Below are 23,391 nucleotides of genomic sequence, written 5' to 3' on the forward strand. Positions count from 1 at the left end.
GCACCTTTGATAACATCCATGTTAGACAAAATGCCTTGAGCTGGTGGTCGAGGATTAGGATTGGCTAGGATTAGAGAGTAGAATTTGATGTTTTTCGAAGGCTGACTCAAAGGTGGCTTATGCATTTTTTTTTTTGTCTTCTGGCTCCTCTCATCTCGTTAGCTCCGTAATGCTTGACACTTCCTAAAATGTAAGAGCAGGAAACTCTGTTTCAGTCAAAGCCATTTTCTAATGAAAAAATATGAGCCATTTTAAGTCATGTTTTCTATTGGTACTGGCACAGTTTTAAGAGTTGCAGGACATCCCATCAAAGGATTTCCTATCCATAGTTGAGAGTCTCTGAAATGGCTTGTTATGACTTGATGGTATACTTGCCATAAAGATACTCATTTTGGTTTGTTGCTAACTTACTCCCTACCTTTTCCTACATTGCCGCTTCCCATGTTTTGCTGTATGCAGTTTCCTTTGGTTTGTTTTCAGTGAAAAGTACGTTTAAATCCTTAGAGATAGATGGTTTAGGATTATGACTTGCATGTTCCTGTAAGACAAATAGGAAGGAACAGGTAATCCAAACTTCTGAGGAGTTGACGTTCGAGGATACCATTCTATATTTGTTAACTTTTTTTAGGTGAAGTGTGACTTATTTCAGGAAAACAGTAAGATTGAATTAGGGTGCTGTCACAGCAAGTGAAATGAAATCCAAGTAATATTCTTGATCAGTTATTTCCACTCACTGCGATGTTTTCCTGCTGAAGTATTTGTGATCCTTTTCTTTTATTTCTCCATGATGTCACAATTTCTGTTAGAAGAGCTGCTTTTCAAGGTGACATTGCATTTTTTGGTGCTTTTTGTGTAGAGTAATAATTACTTCTCTAATTGCCTGAATATTCAAATGATGTACGTGCACACTGGTGTGCATGATGATACATATGTTATTAGAAAGTACAACTTCAGAAGCAGATTGGTTTTTGCTTCCACATGACTGAACTAGCAACTTAATACTGTCAAACACCACGCAGTGCTTTGTGCTGCAGTAAACTTTCACGGTATTGAATAAAACTATGTATTTGGGGAATGCTGCTTTACAGATAGACTGGAGATGACAAAGGGACTAAGTTCAGACAGGAATAGGAGTTGAAACTTGGCTTTAACTCCCCATATCTTGCCATAATGACTAGAAACTTGCCTGCAAAACATGGTTGCATGCAAAATGTGTGTCCGAAAATAACTAAGTGAATGCTCTAAAAATTATTAGTATTGAGAGTATCTAACTGAAGTCATTACTAGTCGGGCACCTTGGGGTGGTTAGGATCTTGCTCCAGTTGCATCTAGGAGAACTGCTCAACTAATATGAAACATGATGGGAATAATCTTCAGGCAGGTAATCTTGAAACAGTTTCTGTCCCTAGCCAGCTTCTTGTCCTGGAGAAGCGCAATGATTATTTTCTCAGTAATTGTATTGTAAGTATATGGCAAAAGAATAAGGAAGATGTGAATAGTTAGTCCACAGATATAGCAACTGGGGGGGAGATGGAGTGTCATTTTTGGGCTGTCTGTCCTATTTTTCAGACAAAAACTTCCTTTGGATAAGTAACTTCAAATAAACTGCTTCCAGCTCTCTCTCTTACATGGTTCTCGATGTTAGGGTGTAATCTGGACCTTTGAGGTATTCCTAGTCTTTCTGTGATACTTAAATAGTCTACATATTTATTTGGTTTGCCTTGCGTAAAGAAGGTGGATTCATGGGAAGTGCTGTATAAAAACATTCAACTTCTTTCTTTTTTCCCCGCAGGGTTCACTCCATCACCTGTTGCTCAACCACAGCCATCAGCTGGCCTTAATGTTGACTTCGAGTCTGTGTTTGGAAACAAGACTTCTAATGTTGTCCTAGATTCTGGTGGTAAGACACTTTCTAAAATAGATGACTTGTGTCCTTTGACATCTTTTATTCTTGAAGTATAAATCTGTATTTACTCATACTGCTGTGACCATGTTTCAGCTGAAGAGAAGAGCACCATTTTTCATCCACTTTTTCTTTATTAATCAAATAATTTTTCCTTATACACTGCTTCTATATGCACCCTGCTGAAATGCTTGCTTTGTTTTCCTTCACTTAAATATTTTGTCCATTAGAACTTCACACAGTGAAGCTTTTGTTTTTTACATGCTGTCAACTGAAATAATGGCTTTATTTTAGAGAGTTGACGGAAGACAAAGTTCTATCTTAATTTTATCTATCTGCAACACATTTCTATCGCTTCTCTACCTACATGTTACTCTGTGAATATTAAGATTATTTCAGAAAATGATAAATTATCAAATTATACATAGCTAATTTGGATTGTAGTCATAGTACTCTTTCTGTTCTTTTGAGGATCTGGAAAGTAAATACTTTCTGGTCATTTGACGTCAGACTGTTAACATCAGATTGTTTCTGGGCAAGCCAGTGATTGGTTAAAATCAACGGCATTTTTATAAGATTAATATAAGTATGCTTTAGAAATTTATTCATTATTTGGTTTTACGTTTTGATTGCTTTGCTCTCATTGAGAATTGATTCCATGTAAAATTGATGTCACATAGGTTAGACCAGTAAAGAGAAATCTCCTTTCTGTAGTATCTCCTTTCTCAAGAGGCATAATCAGTTTTATTCTTGTGTAGTGTAACATCACTAAGTTAAATTTTGTATTGTAGCTGCTGTGTTGAACTTGCAGTCTATTTAATTGAATTGTCACAACATTCATGGGAGGCCTGTGATTCAAATTACTAATTTCATGTTTATCATTCTAAGGCTTTGATGAACTAGGTGGTCTCCTAAAACCAACAGTGGCCTCTCAAAACCAGAGTCTTCCAGTTGCCAAAGTACCACCTAACAAATTAGTGTCAGATGATCTGGATTCATCTTTAGCCAATCTTGTAGGCAGTAAGTATTGAACCACTAACATATGAATACTCATTTAATTCTTTTAAATGGATAGAATTTCAGTAGTATCTCTTTCTACTTTGTGACAGATTTGGGCATTGGAAACGGAACTACTAAAAAGTGAGTATTCTTGATCAAAAGTTGAGCATTTTGATGTTCTTGGTAATAAAACCTTATGAAAGTACAGGTTCAAATCTGAGCATAACAGCATGATGTTAACCTTGAGAGCAAGTTTGGGATTGCACTTTGTTTCCCCTTCAAGTTGTAATAAATTGTTGAGAGCTGTTGGAAGGTGGCTGTTAAGCCAAGTGGTAGTGACAGTGATAACAGTAGGCAAGACGTTGGACTAGGTATTAGGAAAAAATTTATGCTGAGGATGGTGAAACACTGGTACAGGTTGCCCAGAGATGTGGTAGGAGCCCCATCCCTAAAAACATTCAAGGTCAGGCTGGGACAGGACAGGGCTATGAGCAACCTGATCAGTTAAAGATGTCCCTACCCACTGCAAGGGAGGGTAGGACTAGATGACCTTCATGGTTCCTTCTGATCTAGCCGTTCTATAATTCTGTGAAGATGTCCTCCTGTCTCTGATTCCTTTCAGGCTTTGTATATATTTAGGAAGTGTTTCTTTGTAGTTCTAGGTAATCTTAGCACAGCTGATAAGTGCTTCTGTGATCTGAGTCTGTGCAAAGCTGTATAGAAGACTGAAACTACAGCCTCCAACTTGTGGTTGACCTTTGGACAAGTGAATTTTACAGCAGAGCATATTCTAGAGTAGTGAACCTCTATGCTAGCAGCGAAGTTGAATGTGATTAGCAAATTTCAGGCTTATTGGGCACCATCTGTGCCAGCTCTGAAGTCATTCTGAAATGTAGACTGCAGTTGCTCCTAACTAAACTATCTTGGCCCAAGGCAAGTCAGCTAGGCTGACTTACATATACTGGGGAGCTTGAAGTCGAGATTAGGTAAAGCTGAGGTGGCTCATGTTCAACACTTCACTTTACTTTTCCTGGCCTAAACAAGCTGTCGTGAGACCTTTTATCAACTCCTTTCCTAAAAGAGTTTCTTCACTAACAAAAGAAGCTGCATTTCCAAGAGGAAACAGTGTTTACCTGAGGGAGCTTCAATGTTTTCTAACAATTTTTTAAAAAATTTATTTGAAGTGATGTAAACTGGACTCAGCCAGGTGAAAAGAAGCTAACAGGTGGTTCCAACTGGCAACCCAAGATTGCACCTACAACTGCCTGGAACGCTCCAACGTTGGTAAGCAAATACTAATATTTAAATAGTGTGTTTCCAGCAACTTAGATATTTTATTAGAAATCTGAAAGTTACAGTAAAAGGGTAGTAGAATACGAAAGAAGTGCTCAGTTTGAGATGTATACTGCTTGGACTTGTTTTTCTAAGCTGTGTGGTTCTAGTAAATAGTTTGTGATGTGACAGCTGCATGTTCAGCATAAACTTGAGTAGTGTTTAACTACCCTCTCTCATGGCAAGGTAGCAGCCTTCGTGTTTCACTCCACTGATGTAAAACTGAATTCTGTGAGGAGGGGATAGTGTGCTACCTCTCAGACTAGAAAAGCAGAAATGTGGAAAGTGTTCTTCAGGTGCACCGATAGGTCAGGTACACACACATTACAACCCAGCCGGCTGTGGAGGCAAGAACAGGCTGAGAGAGAAATTCTCTTGATAACTGTAGGCATGTCTATGCAGTGTTGTGGGCCATAGCTTTCTTAACATACATAACCACTGCTTTCTGCCCCAATGTGTGCAGTTTTTAATGCATGTTGATTTTGGCAATCGCCTGCATAGTGTCTATTGTAGCAGGTAGACTTGGCAAGGATTATTGTGTAACAAGTGGAGAGAGCATTCTTAATTACAAGCCAAATCCAAAAGAGGCTCAGAGTCCATATGAGTAGTTTTCACAATGTTAATGGAACATTTTTGCATGTGAATCCTACTTGCCCTTTCACCAGTGACCTGGAGAACTGTACAAGGACAGAACAGGTAACAAACGGCCCCTGAGGATTTATTGCATCTGACTCTGAGTGGGTGAGGCTGAATCCACGCTTTAATAATACAAGGGTGTGGATTCACTGAGAAAGTAGGGGTTGTTCAGCCTGGAGAAGAGAAGGCTCCGGGGAGACCTTATAGTAGCCTTCCAGTACCTGAAGGGAGTGCACAGGGAAGCTGGGGAGGGGCTTTTTATCAGGGAGTGCAGGGATAGGGCAAGGGGTAACAGTTTTAAGCTGAAAGAGGGGAGATTTAGATTAGACATTTGGAAGAAATTCTTAACAATGAGAGCTGGAGAGAAGGGCTGGTTACCTGGGGAAGTTGTGGGCACCCCCTCCCTTGAAGTGTTCAAGGCCAGGTTCGATGGGGCCTTGAGCAGCCTGGTCTAGTGGGATGTGTCCCTGCCCATGGCAGAGGGGATTGGAACTGGATGATCTTTAAGGTCCCTTCCAACATAAACTGTTCTGTGACTCTGTCATTTGGAAAGACAGTGCTTGTCTCCCAGGATCCACCACCTCTTCCTTGCTGGGAGTCTCTTACTGCCTTACTACACTTGTGTAGGGACAAATGTTTGTGGACCTTACTGGGTGAGAGGTGTAGATACTGGAGAGAGAATAACTACTGCTTTAACTGGTGGTTTGGTGTTTACTTTTGTGCTTGAAAACTGTTTAATAACAAATGTCTTGTGTATACATCTTCTTGTGAGAAGTCAGTACATCAACAGCTTTTGTTATTTAGAGATGGTGTTGAGACACTTCTCTTCCTGTGAAACTGTTTTATTAACATAAGTCTTCAAACAGAAATAATCTAGGGGAAAAAAATACTGTCTTCCTCTGCTGGTCTATTTATTGTGGAGTTGCTGCTGCTTGCTAAATAAATATGCTTTTGAAAATAAGACTTTCTTGTCTTTGGAAAAAAGGCATATGCCAAATAAATGGACCGTGCAAAACAATTACAAACCCGATAACGATGGCAGTATCACAGGTGTATGTTGTCTCAATAAATGGATTGACTTACAAGAATGTGTTGGGGTAAACAGTCAGTGTATTTGTGAACTAAAAATGCTATCTGTGTATATTCCCTTGTGTAAGTATTTGCTTCTAATCCAGTGTTATTGCATTATGTAATTGTTCTCCCTGGGAAATACAGAATGGCATGCATTTTCCACAATACGTAAGTGAAACAACCCACAGCCTTTTTGCAATCGACTGGCATGCGATATTAACTGCTGCTGTTGCAGAATCTCATAACCTCCTTGCTATTTACACATCTCTCATTTTAAAATCTTTGGTGTGCCGAAAATTGAGCTTTTCCTAGCATACACAAACTCCATAGGTGATCTGCAGGCTATTCACTCGATTGATGGCATGGGAAATACCGAGATTATTTTTCCTTGCTTCAAACTGTACCATTTGCTGCCGGAGAGCTGGGGCGTGTGTCTGTGCTGCCTTCAATGCACTTGGTGACTTTTGAATGAAGATAAAGATGTTTGTGTTTGAATAACTGCATGAAACCTTGGCCTTCTGTTACACTTGGCACTTTATCCACATTTACAGTAGATCTTGATTTTCTTTTAATTTTCATTTTATCTTTCTAGTGGGGAGAGACCAATATGTCATGCTCATATAAAAAAACAAAAATCCATGCTGACAGCTTACAAAGGGCAAGCAATAACCCATGCTTGCTGTCTGAGGAATGCAATCTTTCATTTCAAAGGGTTTTTTTTTCTTTGTGTCAACAGTGATATTGGTCTTTCCCTATATTCTGTTTTTATTGCAGGGTACCTCTAAGTAAAGGACGGTAGGTCCATACTTGAGCACTCAGATGCAGTCAGCATGTTTGTGCGTGGGTGTAGGCGTGGAAGGCATACACAAACAAAAGGACAAAAATGTGATACTCGGGGTAGCTTTGCCAGCTGTTTGAAGTATGTGGATAGTGGGCAGTCTAGGTAATTTCAGATGGAGGAAATCTGTTCCTATGGCAATTGAAATTCCAGTGGCACTGGCTGCTGTCTATGGAAAGGTAGCTGATAGCGTAGAACTGAATTCAGAAGTGGCTTTGCTGATGTCCTGTTCTTGATGTTACAATTTCTCTGCTCTAACTACTCCAGTATTATTAATATTCTGTCACTTCCCTCTTATCTATATCAGTAATCTTTGTGTAGCAAGAAATGTGTGTGGTCTTTGTCTTGTCATGAATAGTAATCCCCACAGCAACAGCAGAATTAGACTAACCAAGAGGTAAGGTAACAGCAAGTTACCTGAATGTTTTTAAGCACCTATGTATAGACTGAAAAAAACCCCATTTTTTGTGCTTGTAAGAATTAATACTAATTTAGAAAGCAGAGAATGAAACAGTAGAACAAAGAATACGGTAAGGATATGAAGAACTGTCTTTAATATGTTTTTTTCCTAAAAGTTATCAGCTCTTTTTTAGTCTTTTTTTTTTTTTGCCAAGTTGTTTACAAAACAACTGCCCTTTCTTACATCAATTAGGCTTTTCCCATAAACTTTTAAAAATCAAGAGTGTCTATTCTTGGTGAGCTTTACTGATGTAGAAACAAGTGTATCCTGTGAGTGTAGTTGGCTACATTCCCAGCAGGAATGTCTTTATCAGTAGCTTCACCCCCAGTTTTGTCTGTTGACAGCAATCTTAGTGTGACTTCATAAAAGTTAGCTTAGGTTAAGGGTAATATTAATGTATCTGCAGAGTAGTAAGAGGACTTTCAACCTCTTCAAATTCACTGTACAGAGTGAGTGAGTGAGAGGAAACAAGTTGGATGCTCAGAGCTGAGTTTATATTGAAGCATGGTAGGACAATCCCCATGGCACTTACATCCTGGCTAAAGAGAAGAGAGTTCCTGTAATGTGGACAGAAGCAACATTAATTTGGTCTTTCATCCTTTAAAATTCTTTCTTAAGACTCCTTGTCCACTAGTACTTCTGTTATTGAAATATAAGTATATACTTAATGGGATGAAAAAAAGTGCTTCTATTTCCTGAATTTTCTCTCTCGCACTTCTGTCTCATGCTGCATTCTGTGAACAGGACGCTGAGAGTATGGAAGCTTGCAGTTTAGTTCAGTCAGCCAGAATCCAAACAGGTTAAAAGCAAATATATCATGATAGGTTTGTCTAAATAGCCTAGAAACTATAGCCTAGGTGTTGCATTCCATCTGAAATAATTTGGATATGCTTAACACAAGGCTGCAAATCCTGTTTATTCTTTGCTGTATTCATAATAAGCTCAGTGCTGCAGCTGACCCTTAGAAAGCATTGTCTTATCCCTGTGCAGCTGATCTCTTCTCCTCTCAGTTCACCACTGTTTTTCACACCAGGCACCACCGGTAATGGCGTATCCTGCCACAACGCCAACAGGAATGATGGGCTATGGGATGGTGAGTGGAACTCCTGCAACTCAAAAGTCTGATGCTATGTATCATTTCATTGCTTGTAGTTTGGTAGCAGTCGTTTTTCTAAACTATTTTACTGAAGACTGACTTCCAACTCCTATTGGTTTATTCTTCACCAAACCAATAAATCCTGTTTTTCCGAACTACTTCAGTGGGTTTTGCCTGAAATTGTCTGCCCTTTCATACCTCAGTTAGTTTTTTCATAAGCTTCTTAACATTAATACAGTGCCTATCCTTGGTCAGCTTTATTGGTGTAGAAATAAGTGTATCCTGTGAGTGTAGCTGGCTATGTTAAGAACGTTTGATCAGTGAAGCAAAACCTTCCTTAAATTCTTGCTCCCCACCTCAGCAAAAGATGTCTGTACTGATCACTGCTACCAAACCACACGTTTGACACTGCCATGTGCTGCAGCGTCAGCTGAGGATCAGGTCTCTTGGTTACAGGCCTGTACAGGAAGACTTTTGATGTAAACCACACCTCGCTGCTTCTTGCTGTGAGAAGTTCAAACTTTTGTTCTTACCTCAAATTTAAAATATTTCTACAACAACATGCATTAACCCTTCTTGATGAGTGTGGTTCTGGTGTAGCACAGCTTTGCTGTGGGAGGGAACTTTTGTTCTGTTAAATGGCTCACAGATTAGTATAGCAAAAATAAGGTAAATGTTTCATCATGTAATCAGATTAATGGTTTATAATTTGTATATTCTCAGTAAGTGGGCTGCAAAAGTGGCCAGCTGTGTTCTTGAAGGTCTTTTGAGTTTCCCATTACCCATCTGTGGACTCATGTAGTGTGTTCTGTGCAAGGTGGTAGTGGTTAAGCTACTGTTAGCATTGATTCAGACTTGAGCTACATGGCTTTACGCTGATGGTGCTGAAAGCATTTTCTTAGTTATCTTGATTGAGCAGCTGGAGAAGGTAGCATTTAGTGTACAGAAGGTAATCTTCATGTGTTGTAAAGCACCTTTCATCATGGGGCTTAAATGCCAATGTGAAATGGAAACTGGAATTAATAGGAGCCATAGCTCTGTTATCCTGAGTTGCTGTTCCTTGTTCAAAAATGTGTTGTGTATGAGGAGGTGGGGGAAAGGGCCATTCTAGGAGGACCAGTAGGCTTTATTACATCTCCAAAACTGTCCTGGCTCATTCAGACTTTCCTCAGGACATTTATATCTGGGAATCTCAGAAATGGTGACCCGTTTTACAACCACTGTTAGGTACTACTACAGTTCTGAGTTAGGACGTTTCTCAGTGGCAGTGTAGGAGCAAGCTTTTTCCTTGGTGAGGGCGTATTGGGACAGGCAGTTCATGAGTGCTTTGGCATCTCTGACTACTGGTTCCTGTGTCTCGGTCGTGCCAGCAGTTATTTTTAACTTACGTTTTTGTAGGGTGTTTTCATCAGGGTCAGTTTCTTGAATGGGTTCCCTGTGTGATTGCCCAAATAGCTGGTTGGAGCGATAGGAGGAGTACCAGGATTAGTCAAGGAAAAGCTGCTTGGAATGGGGATTGCTTCAGTAGGACTGCTGCAGAGTGTCAACCCACGCCTAGGGGAAGTGCCAAAAGCAGCACCAGAGATGGGCGTTTACGTTAAATAAACAAAACCTGACTTCTAAGTGTATGTTAAACTCTAATTCTGGCTCAGCCAGTGTGTCAGTAACGCTTCAGACTTTCATTACCTAATGACTTAATGTTAATTGGACATAGAGCTCTCTGGTTTTCACTTTTTTGAGCTCTATCAGTTCTGCATTGATGTCTGCAAAACACTTCCTGAGCTTTCCAAGGCAGACAGGGAAATGCTGTCAGACCTTTGTTTGGGGAGCATGAGCTTAAACAAGTATTGTAGTGTTTCAGGTCTCTGCAGTGAGACATTAAATGGGCTTAGTTGTTATTGAGAGTATTCTTTAAAAAGATGGTTTTTTCTGGTAACCATTATTTGCAGAATATTATAGAAAAAGCTTATATGATTGCATGTTTGACCAAAATTTACCGGTTTTCTTTCCATAAATACTTGCCAAGTGTCGATGCTGTTTGTGACTTGATGTTGTCTGGATTTTTTTAGCCATCACAGATGGGAGGCATACCGGTAATGACACAGCCAACCTTAATATACAGTCAGCCAGTCATGAGACCACCAAACCCTTTTGGCCCTGTACCGGGAGCACAGGTGTGTATATACAAAATAATTGGTGCTGGGAACAAATCGCGGTTGGGTTGTATTTGTTAAAAGTGTGTAAATGTTTCCTTGTGTTGGGCAAATGTGTTGCCTGAGCCTGGTAGTTCGTGTAAGGATGGCGTCCTCACTTCTTATATCCAGGTTGGTAGCAGTTCTCAATTGACTTTATCTTGGACTTCCAAGTGCTGCTTTGCGCATTGACTGTCATGTGAGACAAGGGATTTGGTGTCTTTCACTGTGGTTTATTACTGTTTCAAGGGGGGAAAATTTTTATGGCACTTCTTAAGTAGAGAACAAGTTAAAATATCCTTTATAAGAGTGGTTTTCTTCAGTCTCTGAAACTGCAATTTTGAAATGTCCCTTTAAAGAAAACCAGAAGATCGGCCTGTCTGCTGAATTCTGTTAAAAGCAAGTCAGTAGGTCTGAATAGTGAAGTTAGCCTTTCTACTTCATTTGACATTGCAGGGCTGGGTCTAGATTGAATCCCAGCTGGCTGTCATTGCAGGAGAAAGAGCAATTAGTCACAAGTGAGGTGTGTCAAGCTGTTTATTTTGCTTATCTGACATGCTTGGCTCCTGTGAGAATTGGTTTGATAGAAAACACACCCTGTGAATCAGCATTTGCTGTGTGCCCAGGAAGATTTTTCTCTCGGACGGTGTGCGTTGCTTGCAGGTGTTGAGTTCTCAGAAGCCTGACGTGAATAAAGCCCAGGGAAGTTGTGGATGCCCCCACCCTGGAAATGTTGGAAGGGGCCTTGAGCAGCTAGTGGGAGGTGTCCCTACCCTTGGCAGGGGGGTTGGAACTGGATTATCTTCAAGGTCCCTTCCAACCCAAACCATTCTGATTCTGTGAAAGCAGCTGAAATCAAATGAAGGCTGCACACAAGAGCTGGTTTTTTGTATCGGACAGAGCTGACATTAGCTACCGTATAGGCATGGGGGGGGAATTGGAGTATTATTACAGTATATTCACTGTATACTTGGTCTTGAGGCTCTTCTGAGCACCCATTTGTCTGTTTCAGTTTAGTTTGTGCTGGTGTTGAGCCGGAAATAGAAATAAGAAAATAAATAAAAATGTGTTCTTGGGGTAAGTAAACAAATCTGAAAGAATAACTGCTGGTTGTTTGAAAGGCACTCAGGTCAAACTGCCCACACCCTGCGCGTGTCACTCTGAACACCGTTATTCTAGTACAGAGTTTGTCAATTGTGTCATCACTGCGAAGCAGTAAATTTGTTTTAGTATTTCCATTTTTAAAGCATCAGATGATATTGCTTTCTTCCCAGTCTGCTGATAGATCCTAGTTCCTGTCTACAGTAAAGAAACTTGAAAGTACTTAAAAGCATGATGATGGGTACAAAGTTTTTGCTGGAAAACTATATTGCCAAGTTGTGGTGTGTTGGAACCCCTTCCGCTTTATATGCGGACTGGTAACGTAGGCATCCCAGTGTTGTCCAGTTGCTTTGTAACTTAAACTGATGTTCCCCACTTCATATTCTTAAGGATTTGTCTTGATAAATATTATTTTCCTACCTCTGGCCATACCTGGTTTGCTTCTCTTTCAAGCGTTCTGTGTACACATATGCAACTGTTTCTAATTGTTGCTTTCAAAAGAAAGGGCAGTTTGGGTTTTTAAGAGCAGAATCATTTGAAGCCATTGAGAATGAGACTAGAACGGTCCCTTCTTTGAAAATGCAAGTGCAGTGTTTTAAAAGACACCGTGTTCCTTTTTTTTCTTTGAAATCACTTATCTTGCTTGGGGTCAATGCTTCCCACTTGAGAAAGAAAGTAAGTTTTCATCAGGATAAAATAGCAGGCTGTCACAGTTTATCTCCATCTGAATTTTGGCAGCTAAAACCGAGCAGTTGGGCTCCCCTCTCTCCCCTCCAGGGAAAGGGAAATGAGAGGAAAAAGACCTGTGGGTTGAAAAGTAAAACTACAGGTTTAATGAAATAATAATAACAACAATAATAAATACCAGTATATGAAATTGCACCTCCACCACACGCTTCTGACTATACATCACCACAAATGCTGCAGAGTAGACATGAGAGGAAGGGTCTGAGTCTGGATTCAGGACCACATGGATCTGAGATCAGGGGTGAACAAACAGACGAGGTCCTCTCTGGACATTGGCCATTTAAGAAGAGAGTGAGGTCCTTGTGATCCCTCAGTGTTATACAGGACATGATGTATATGGAATGGAATACTCTGTTGGTCATAGAAGCACCAGGTTGGAAAAGACCTCTTGGATCAGAGTCCAACTATTCCTATCTGCCACTAAACCGTGTCCCTGAGCACCTCATCTACCTGTCTTTTAAATACCTCCAGGGATGGTGACTCAACAACCTCCCTGAGCAGCCTGTTCCAGTGAAGTCTGGCCAGTTTTGCTCTCTGCCAGCATCTGTGTGAACTGTAACACTGCAGCGGTTAATGTCACTGAACTGTACAGAGAAGGTAATGGGAGCAATCACCTGGTGATGATGGAGAATAGGTAAATGTACAAATGAGTGAGTTGGTTTTGTTGAGGTATTTTAGGGTTGGGGGTATATATGTCCAGGGATGTGGTTTAGTAGTGGACAGGTGCAGCTGGCCTCTGGGATCTCAAAGGTCTTTTCCAACCAAGTGATTCTGTGATTCCACGATTCTGCGTTACTGTGACTCTGGGGAGTTTCTGTCTTTGTTGGAAGCAGTGCATAGTGACAACTGTGGCTGGAGGCGAGACGAAGCCTGTGTCTGACCCAGTACAGTGTGTCGTGTGTCGAGTCGCACAGGCACTGAGCAGTAAGGAGACTGAATCCACAGTTTGAAATGTGCTGGGAAAACCCATGGCCAAGGCTGCTGTTTTAAATGCTGCTCCTTTAAAATCTGCTAAGGCAGGTTCTAAGTTTCAGATATGTTTTTAAGCGGTTTTCTGGATAGGTGCAATGTAGGAAACTGTCGACTTGTACTTTCCACATGTTTTTTTTAGGCATTCTTTTTAATAATTAGAGGAATCTCATTAAAATATGCATGTACTGTAAGGTACTGTATGTTGTCTGAACTTGGCTGTGGCATCTAGGAAGTAACACTGTCAAGTTCTTTCCCTTTTTGGGCTTCTTGAAATTCCACCTCTGTTTCTGGTTAGGTGTTGACATTGCACAAATGACAGAGCTCTAAACTTACCAGTCTTCCACACTGCTTTCAAACTGGGACATTGCCTTGAACTTGGTGTCAGTTGGAGATTTGCCAACTCAATTTAAAAGTTAATATGTGACTTCAAGACACTTGACCATGAAGTCTCCTGAAACCCAAACACAGCAGGTGTGACTTTGCTGGACTGGATCATTAGTCTGGCTCAAATCCTGGAGAGTATGTGTGTGTGTGTTGTCGGGGGGAGGGGAAATGTGAGATACAGGTTTCTAAAGGAAAGGAAAGGGAACTTCTGACACCCTGAAACTGCTTCTCGACCACTTCCCATTCTGTCTCATGGCTTTTCCATATCTGTTTATGGGGACTGGGTCCAAGTGTCCCACTGGGAGTGGGGTTTTGGGAGGGAGGTGAAGATGTGAAGCCAGACAGAGTATTGATCCTGAAAGAATTCCTCCTCCCTACATGGTTTCCAAGATAGACACCAATGTTGAGAAATCTAAATTTGCAATGGTTTACCCTCTGGGCACTTCTCCAAGCAGTTCCCATAGGCAAGTTCCTTGTCATGTGCAGGTTGGCAGGCACAGTATTGTCTTCCTACAATGTTTTTTGCAGTGGGTATGAAGTGCAGGTATCGGTGACTCAGTTAGGAGTAAACTGTTAAAGGGATGGAATCTGAAATGGAGAGAGCTGACTGTTTAGTTGTAACTGCAAAGGCGTGCAAGCTCTGTGATGGAGGAGGGCAAACAGAATGCACTAAAGCGCTGTTTATAACTGGGAAGGCACTAACCAAGAAGGAAAAGGGCTAAAAAAAAATATTCAGCAAATAGCAGATGCAATTACAGCCTGCAGATTATCTGCTTTTCCAGCAGCAGCAGCTGGAGTGCCCTTATGACCTGTAAGTTATGTGCTTTGTATGGCTGTGTTTGTAGTGTGGTACTTTAAATACATGGCTATAGGGTGTGGGGTTTGTTAGTATAGATAATAAGATCTCAGTCATCAGGTCTTACCTAAAATGGCAGCAGCTGACAAACTATCATCTAATACATTTTTCTGCCCCTAGAATATATCCCTGGTTCTCCTCCTGGGCCCCAAATTGACAGTTATCTGTTGTCTGCTCTCCAGCTTCATTTTTTTACACATCCTATTTTGAGAAGAAAAGGTTCTGAGAGCTAATCCTTCTGGAAAAGGCACCTGGAAAGCTGCTGTGCTCTGGCCAGAGCTGCAGCCTCGGCTCTTCCTGCCAGTACTTAGTTTTGGCAGTAAAGGGCGAGTGCTTTTCCACAGGATCATCAGGCTTCATGCTTTGTATCCTCTTCTGAAGAGAACTGCTATGCAGGTGCGAGGGTGTCTGCTTATTTGGCAAATGCCAGCTGAAGTCTCCTTTCTTGGAGGGTCATGTCCAGCTTGTTTCTGCATTACACCAACCATGGAAAAGGCTTTCTGTTTCCATATGGCCAAACACCTTGTTTTAATAGTTGATTTCTGCCAAGTTTGCCTCTGAATCTCGCCTTGTCCTTTCATTACACATTCAGCTTTCATATTCTGTCATTCTGAGACCTTTTTTTTCTTTTTCTTTCCCTTTCTCTGTCGTCTTTCCTCCTATAGCTGTCTGCAGCATCCAGCCCTTCCAGTCAGAGTCCTCACAGAGCCTCAGGAAAGGATCCCTTTGCAGAGCTCTCTCTCCAGGATTTCTTGTAGAACAACTTAGGTATTGTCCAATGTTCTGGGGAGATGCTGTTTTTTGTGATTTAAGACAAAATTACAAGTTCTAAATCAGGCTTTATTAACACGAATAGAACCACTCCTGAAGAAAGTAAAAACAAGTCATGTTGAGTTGGAAGCACTGTGGAAGTGAATCGGGAGTTGTACATCCTTCACTGCAGCCATTTAAAGGCCCGAACAAGTAATTCTGTCTCAGCCCAATGGCAATCAAGTCTGCTAGTTCCTTTCCGAGTGGTAGGAGCCAGCACACAGGCTACTTCTGCTGCAGCTGGGGAGAAGGAACTGGTACTGCTTGCTCTTTGCCATTTCATCAGGAAAATGCCTGGGGCTCGGAGTTAGCAGCGAGCACGGGATTGCTACTGCCAGTCTGCGGTGCGCCCCGCCAGGTCGCTTGGGTGGAGGGTTCACTCCATTTACACTCGGAGGTGCTTGGTTTCGCGTGTGTGAGGGTTGTTTCGGTACAGATCTGCTCTGGAGTTCTGTTCTTTTTATCAGTTGGGGGCAGGTGGGAATTAAATACTAAAATGAGTGAAAATGAAACAATTCAAGAATGCATAGTGTAAAGGCAGAGTAGGCTTTGATCGCATGCAGCAGCTCCTGTGGTTCAGCGTGAAACATGACTTTGAGTTCTCTTCATAAAGATGTCAATCCACGTTACAGCACCACTGGTGACAACATTGCATGGAGAAGCAGGGGGGATTATTGCTGGGTGTAACAGCTGAACGCAAAGAGATGTTCCTGTGGCTGGTGTAGCTGCACAAATCCTAATGGATTTGGGTTGTGGTTTTGGCCCCGATTCTGTAGAATTTTTAGTTCTGTTCGAAACTTCAGATCTTGGGGTAGTTTGGACATCTGGAGAACGGCAGCGTTTGAAGCAAACACAGGTTTTTGGTGAAGTCCTGCTTGTGCAGGATGTTAACACATGGGTTTTTAATCTTTCCAGATTCAGTTCATGTAACCGTGTTAGATGGAAGAGAAAGGAACGTTTCCAAACAGATGTGCTCACCAGTAAAACCCCACTTCCAGGAAAAAGTGAACTTCAGCCTTTCAAATTCTCTCTTCTTCCACGAAATGATGCAGTGAAAAGATGAAGACCAGTGGAGGAACCTGGAACCACTCCATAAGAAAACATCAATATACGATACAAAGCCAAGAATCAAGAATTAATTAAGACCGAGATCTACTTCTTGTCCTGGTGACTAACGCATCGGTCCTTTCAGCTTCTAATAATGTCCATAATCGGTCACGTAGGAAGAGAAGCTTTTATTCTGGAAATCGCGATTGGTGATCGGAAATGCTGTTGTCTGGAACGGTGATGTGTCCTTTACCGTAACTCGAAACAAGACCGGGCAGGGGAGGGTGAAATCCTAACTCGTAATTCTGCAGTTACCTTTTCTTCAGTCCTCACCAACGTAGGCACAGCAGTAAAATGGGAATTAACTTTTTTTAAAAAGCGATATATTCAGTTTGCAGTAGACATTCCTTATGTATTATTGTTTGTATTTATTTATGATTATCAATTTAACATTAATATTGTATCAAGAAAAAAAAACTCCTTTCGGAAAAATGAGTATGGATGTACACAGTATGTCTGATTTTTATCCACAAAGAATGAATCTGATTCAGAATGCTTTTCAGCTGCCATACAGAGCACTAAATATTTAAAGGTCTGAATCTAATGAGTTCTCGGTATCCGGTGGGAATTAGGGAAAAGAGCTGTAAAACGCGTTAATCCTTATAGTCAATTCTGTGCCTAGGGTTTTGCAAGGGAACAGTTAACTGACTAGACGAAGCACTACACTTGTAATTCAGCATTAGTGCATCGGGAAGGAACTTTATTGCTTTGTGCTTGGCATGTCATTATTTTTACATTTGACATTATAAGGCCTTTCCAAAATGAATGTGAGGAATTGCTTTCACTTTAAAGACTTTCCTTTTCCGTACAAAACGGAGGTGGTGTGCGTGGGGGGGTGAGGAGAGAAAGCCTTTTCATTTGGCCAGTGCCACAGTTGTGGTCGTACACCTTTCACAAGGAACCAAGGGGAAGCGGCTTCCTTACCTGTGTCTGCTGGGTGTTTTGTTAATGAAGAATCAAGGTAGCGCTGTTGATCGGTGCTCTGTGTAAATACATCGTAACTTTTAGCTGGAGTGGGGCCTTTGGAAGGATAAGTCACTGATCTGAAAGCGATTCCATACATGAGTTGAGCATACTTGCTGCATTGTCTCTGCAGATTCTATTTTTGTTTAAAATATTAAAATGTACGTTAGCAAAAATGGGTGGATTTTCAAATAAAAAGCAGCTTCCACAGAACTTTTGTTACGGTATGAAAGTCTGAGGTGCTTCTTTTCTTTTTGCTGCTTAAAATGTGCACTGATAATTGCTTTGTTTACCGAATAAAACACCAAATGTGTTTCATATGTGGATATTGTATTGCAGGAAGCGCAGCTCTGTGAACAGCGTGATCGATCTGGAGCACCTGTGCTGTGAGGACAGGCTGAGAGAGCTGGGGTTGTTCAGCCTGGAGAAGAGAAGGCTCCAGGGAGACCTTAGAGCAGCCTGCTGGTACTTAAAGGAGGGGCTACAGGAAAGCTGGGAGGGACTTTTTCAAAGGGCATGTAGTGAAATGACAATGGCTTTAAATTGGAAGGGGGAGGATACAGATCAGACATTAGGAAGAAATTCCTCACAATGAGGTTGGTGAGACACTGGCACAGGTTGCCCAGAGAGGATGTGGATGTCCCCTCCCTGGAAGTGTTTAAGGCCAGGTTGGATGGGGCCTTGAGCAGCCTGGTCTGGTGCCCTGCCCATGGCAGGGGGGTGGAACTGGATGATCTTTGAGGTCTCTTCCAACCCAAACCACTCTACGATTCTCTCATACTGCAGCTTCCCAGCCTCAGTTCTCCTGCAAGGAGTTAGAACTGTAGAATCAGTAAGGTTGGAAAAGACCTCTAAGTTGAAGTCCAAGCATGAGCTCAGTTGTCTCATTAGGAGCTGGATTCCTTACATAAGGTGGTGTTTCAGTCTTCTAGTTTTTCTAAATACTCCTGGCAATAAACTTGAGCTGTTTATAACTGAGTGAGAAGCATGAGTAGGCCCCCAGAAGATATGTAGGTGTTTATGTAGGAATCTTTCCTCTTCTTCAGCAGAAGGTGGTGCTGGAGAAGTTTGGAATGGTTCACTTAGCCCGTCATCTGCAATTACACACTAGCTTTCATCACAAGGAGATCTGATAGAAGTGGAACTTCCTCTTCTCAACAACCTGAGGTGCTGTCATAAAATGATCAGTACAGATCAGGGCATTTTATTTCTTTGTAAAAGCACGAATTAAAAAAAACCTGAAGCAGTTACTTCCAGGGTATACAATGCATGTACCCAGATCTGGGGAGCTTCATACATGGTTCACTTAAGTCTTTACCTTTCCACCAATGAGGCTCTTGGGGTGGGATTGTGCTGCCAGAGAATGACTTGGGTTTCGGTTTTGCTTGCAGTCAGAATACTGGACATGTGAATTGTTTGAATCCAGGGCTCCACTGGAAAAAAGGTGCATGTTTGTGTCCTGTGAACTAAATCGGTAACTACTGGGGTTGCAAAGTGTTGTGAAACACCATCCATTGCTTGTGTGAAAGAGTTAGTTAGACCTTCCTCTTCCTACTTCTGCTCTTCCTTCTCCTCCAGGGTGCTGGGTTATGATAAAAACAGACACCAGGCTCCTTTTTAAGTCTGTGATGCCTTCTGCACAGCAGGTTTGGTCTCTGTTTTGAGGTTGCTGAGTGAGGATAGATCTGCTGCCTTGGACCCCTTGTGTGGGGTGGTGGGCTTGGGGTACACAAATCCCCAAGGAAGGACAAATGCCTCCTCTGCAGGGATGAGGAATCTGTCTGTTAGCCTCTACTGCTCGCTCATAGCTGCTCTGCATTCTGTAACAGCTGCTGTGCAGGTTAAGCTTTCTTGCTGGAGGCCTTGCTAATAAACCTCGCTTCTGGTTTACTCTTCAGAGACAAAATGACTGGAGAATTTCCTGAGCATTAGTAGGGCCTGTAGTGAAAGGACGAGGGGGAATGGCTTTAAATTGGAAGGGGGAAGATTTAGATGAGATGTCAAGAAGAAATTCTTCCTGATAAGTGTGGTGAGGCACTGGCACAGGTTGCCTAGGGAAGCTGTGGATGCCCCATCCCTGGAAGTGTTCAAGGCTGGGTTGGATGGAGCCTTGGGCAGCTTGATCTAGTGGGAGGTGTCCCTGCCCATGGCAGTCATGACTTTCCATGACGTCAGATAGTCCATTCCATATTCCCGGTACTGGAATAAGTCATGGACTTTGCTAGCTGCTAAACAGCCCTTTGGCAAGGAGAAGGGACAGGGAACAGCCCTGCATCTTTTGTTAGACAATTGGTGCCTATTCAGAGTGTTAAGCACATAAATGAATCACAACTTGATGGCCATGACAGAACTGAGATAAAGATTGTGGCAGAAAAATAAGAATTGAGAGCCAAAACCACTGGGAAAGGTGATAAACGCTGATGGGAGCTGGAGATTGACAAGATAACATGAGGAGTAGTGAAGAAATATGCTGAATACAGAAGAAAAATCTGTGTTAATGGGATCAAATGTGAACTAAAGAAAGAGCTTTCTCCTTGGCCTGTTGGCAGTCTTTTAAGCTTGAGCTCTGCCGCTCTTACACGGCAATGGAGGGAGCAGAAATAGCCTTGACATCTTTTGCTTACTTTGTGTAACAAGAAAAATCTGCAAGTTTCTTATGTTTTTCCATGTCCAAACGGGAGAAAGAAGAGACCTGGTTGATACATTCGCTGCATCCTGGCTAGGTCAGGAGAGTTAGTGAGGAGGAGGCTCCCCTGAAGGCACAGCGCTCCTGCCACCCACTTGGCACTTGTTTGTAGCTGAAGACTGAGTAACTGCTCTATGGCAGAATGGTTTGGGTTGGAAGGGACCTTAAAGATCATCCAGTTCCAACCCCCCTGCCATGGGCAGGGACACCTCCCACTAGGTCAGGCAGCCCAAGGCCCCATCCAACCTGGCCTTGAACACTTCCAGAGATGGGGCATCCGCAGCTTCCCTGGGCAGCCTGTGCCAGGGCCCCACCATCTTCATGGTGAAGATTTTCTTCCTAATGCCTAGTCTAAATCTTCCCCCTTCTATTCAAAGCCATTCCCCCTCATGCTATTGCTCCGTGCCCTTGGAAAAAGCCCCTCCCCAGCTTGCTTCTAACTCCCCCTTCAGGTACTAGAAGGCCGCTATCTGTGTCACTTCTGGGAGACGAGTTGCCAAGATACTGAATCAGCCCCTGATCAGTGAAGCCCTTCTCTCTTCTTGCTTCTCTGCCAATAAAATTTCTTGAGGCAAAGATCAAAAGGCCTTGGAACATACAGGCAGCTTCCTTAGCAGTTGTGTTGTGGGAGCTGATAATGGTACTGGCAGGGTGCTGGGTTAAGCAAACTGCTCTGGGTATCTGGCAGCTGCAGTGTACGAGGAGAACCAAGGTCTTGGGTTTATTTTCATAGCACAGATCTTTGCTTTGTTCATGGTGGTAAGCGCTGCCCTTCCCTGTGCCAGCTGCAGCAGATGTTGTTTTTCTGGGAAAGCATTTTGATACAATTTTAGCCTCTTTGGGATTCAGGTGCAGTGAAAAAGTGGAAAAGATGCAGCGCTATCTCAAATCCCAGTTTTCCATGGCTCGGTGGAGATGGTCTATGGGCCATATATGGGAACAGTTCTTGGCATCTTGGTACCATGTCATGCCTTAAAGCAGCCTGGTGTTGGTGCGAGCCTGCAGAACCGGAGCTCCAAAGTGCTGAGGTGCAGAGAAACAGCCTTATTTCTACTGGGCACTCAAAATCCAAGGGAAGTCTTTTCCAGAGGAGCATCCAGCTGCAAAGCGTCTATGGCTTAGGACGCTAATGCCATTGGATTCTCTCTTCCTGCTTGTCACTGCAGTGTAAGTTTTCAGTCCATTAGCTCCTGCCTTGACCTTATTCTAGCAAATCCCTTTTAGCCCACGGAAGCAGCGCATTTAATCACTTCTCTGTCGGAAAGCAGCCAAAGGAGAACAAATGCTGCAGAACAAGCCTCCGCCCCTCAATTCCTGAAACACGCAGGTCTGAACCTGTGGAAGAGGTTGCCTTGTTACATAACCTCGCTGCATCCCAGGCTGTGAACCACTCAAGAACCAGACCAAGAGTTAAGTAATTGGCAGTCCCCGCAGCTCAGGCGGGAGGGATCAGACTCGCATGGCTGGGCCGTAAAGGAATGTCAGGCAGGTGCTCGGCTCTGCAGGGAGCTTGCTCAGAGAGGGTTCAGAGCAGCAGAGCGCTGAGCTAGGCGGCTGCTTTGATCGCTGGTGTGGATACGGGCTCGCAGCGCACCCATCCCTTGCCACTGTGCTGCTCAGGCACGGGGTGGATTGAGGTTTCTCAGTTCCAGCACATGGACTCAGGTCTATTAAAATGGCTTTTATTGCCACATGCTGGCATATGACTTAGCAGGGCTGGATCGATGGTTGGACTCAATGATCTTAAAGGCCTTTTCCAACCAAAACCAAACCAACCAAAACCAACCAAAGTCATGATTCCATGACTTGGGTGAAGCTCATATTTCTTTAACTTTGAATTTTCAGTGAACACTCGTGAGGTTTTTTTCCCCTGTTGAAACTGCAAGTTTCCAAGTGTGTGCCAGTTGAATATGAATACACAGCTCCAGCTCAGCTGAAGCTTTACTTGGATTCTAGTTGTGGGGAAACATGGGTACTTCCCTGCCTCTTGTAGCCAAACTAGTGTCTTAGAGTTACCTTGTGCAACAAAAACATGGTAAAGAGAAGGTATTTCATGGTGCTGGCAATTCAAGGTGACTCCTAAGTTTTGCCTTAACTGGACTAGTGAACCCTGACTCCTGTTGTTGAAAACAACATGTTGTTGGAAACATGGGCCGTGCTGCTAGAAAGTGGGCTGCTCGGCCCTGTGTTTTACAACGTGTTGCTCGTTTCTGTGAGATTTTGCCAGTAACAAATTTATCAAATCCAGATGCCTCAGCTGCTGAAGACCTTGGCTTTCTCCATATAAAAGCCTTGTGCTGGCCTTAATGCTAATCCTATAGAAATCAAGGGGATTTGGGACACTTCACTAAATATGGTTTGCTACAGGCTGTTGCTTCTGGCTCTGGAGGTTGTCTGTGGCTTGTACCACAATTAGCGTGCTTCACATTCCTTTTTAACTCCCTCTCACCCACGCAGGCAGTTATGGTAAAAGGCTAAACGGTGACTTGAAGAGGCAAACGTTCTCTTGTCCAAGGTGCACGTTGATGTTGTGCTGCTGGGGGTCCTACACATGGTGGGGGGCATTGTGGGCACAAGCAGAGAGAAGCCAAGAGATGGATCCTCCATTTACATCTGTAGGAAATGTAAATGCCCTTTAGGGAGCGATGGGAAGAAGGAGGTGTTTCTCTAAATGAAATTCAGATAAGCCATCTTCCAATTCTGTGTGTAAATGCCAATCGCTGAGCGGAACTAATCTCTCTTTCTGGTAAGGCCTTTCATGGGGCTGGTCCCTCACTCAGAGAAAGGCCCCGTAGGAGGGAAGGCTTCTGTTGTGCTGAAAACATTTCCACATCAAAGTACAGATCCCCATTCTCCGGCTAGGAGTCACTCCAGTCTCTGCAGTAACTCAGTTGGGTTACAGCAGGGACACCTCCAAACTCGTTTAGCATTTCACTAGGTAGCAACACAAGTGAGATTCAAAAGTCTCCTACCTTCACCTGTCTGCTCTGAGCCTGGTTTGTGGGGAGCTGGGGGCAGTGGAGCCCAGAGGACAGTTTGACTCACTTGTAAGGTGAGAGATTGCAGAGACACGGCTGTTGGAAATGGGTCTGGTTTAAAACTTTTCTTCCAAAGGGCTCATTGACCTATCAAGGGGTTAAATCTGTGCTTTCGCAGGTTTTGAAATGGGAAACACATAGGTCAGAAGCTGCTGGTGCCTGTAGGGAGGGAGCTGCATTGTGTACTCCGGATGGGGTGT

The 23,391-nt window shown here is 42.8% G+C and overlaps 1 protein-coding gene across 8 annotated transcripts in view; it reads left to right on the plus strand.

Annotated features, from left to right (window-relative positions):
- The window catches only part of PICALM (phosphatidylinositol binding clathrin assembly protein), a 76,284-nt gene extending 58,499 nt beyond the window's left edge, over positions 1-17,785 (plus strand). For 5 of the 8 annotated variants that reach the window (XM_069878183.1, XM_069878190.1, XM_069878215.1 and 2 more), the window contains 9 exons: positions 1,793-1,900; positions 2,792-2,923; positions 3,013-3,043; positions 4,087-4,186; positions 6,086-6,109; positions 8,273-8,332; positions 10,405-10,509; positions 15,253-15,355; positions 16,313-17,785. In XM_069878183.1, the coding sequence (XP_069734284.1) occupies positions 1,793-1,900; positions 2,792-2,923; positions 3,013-3,043; positions 4,087-4,186; positions 6,086-6,109; positions 8,273-8,332; positions 10,405-10,509; positions 15,253-15,345 (653 nt within the window). In that variant the 3' untranslated portion in view covers positions 15,346-15,355; positions 16,313-17,785. The remainder of the gene's footprint in view (positions 1-1,792; positions 1,901-2,791; positions 2,924-3,012; positions 3,044-4,086; positions 4,187-6,085; positions 6,110-8,272; positions 8,333-10,404; positions 10,510-15,252; positions 15,356-16,312) is intronic. The other 3 variants (XM_069878198.1, XM_069878237.1, XM_069878206.1) reach the window with 2 other exon arrangements.
- The last annotated feature ends 5,606 nt before the right edge of the window (positions 17,786-23,391 follow it).

The sequence above is a fragment of the Phaenicophaeus curvirostris genome, chromosome 1, assembly GCF_032191515.1.
Source record: "Phaenicophaeus curvirostris isolate KB17595 chromosome 1, BPBGC_Pcur_1.0, whole genome shotgun sequence".
Taxonomy (NCBI): domain Eukaryota; kingdom Metazoa; phylum Chordata; class Aves; order Cuculiformes; family Cuculidae; genus Phaenicophaeus; species Phaenicophaeus curvirostris.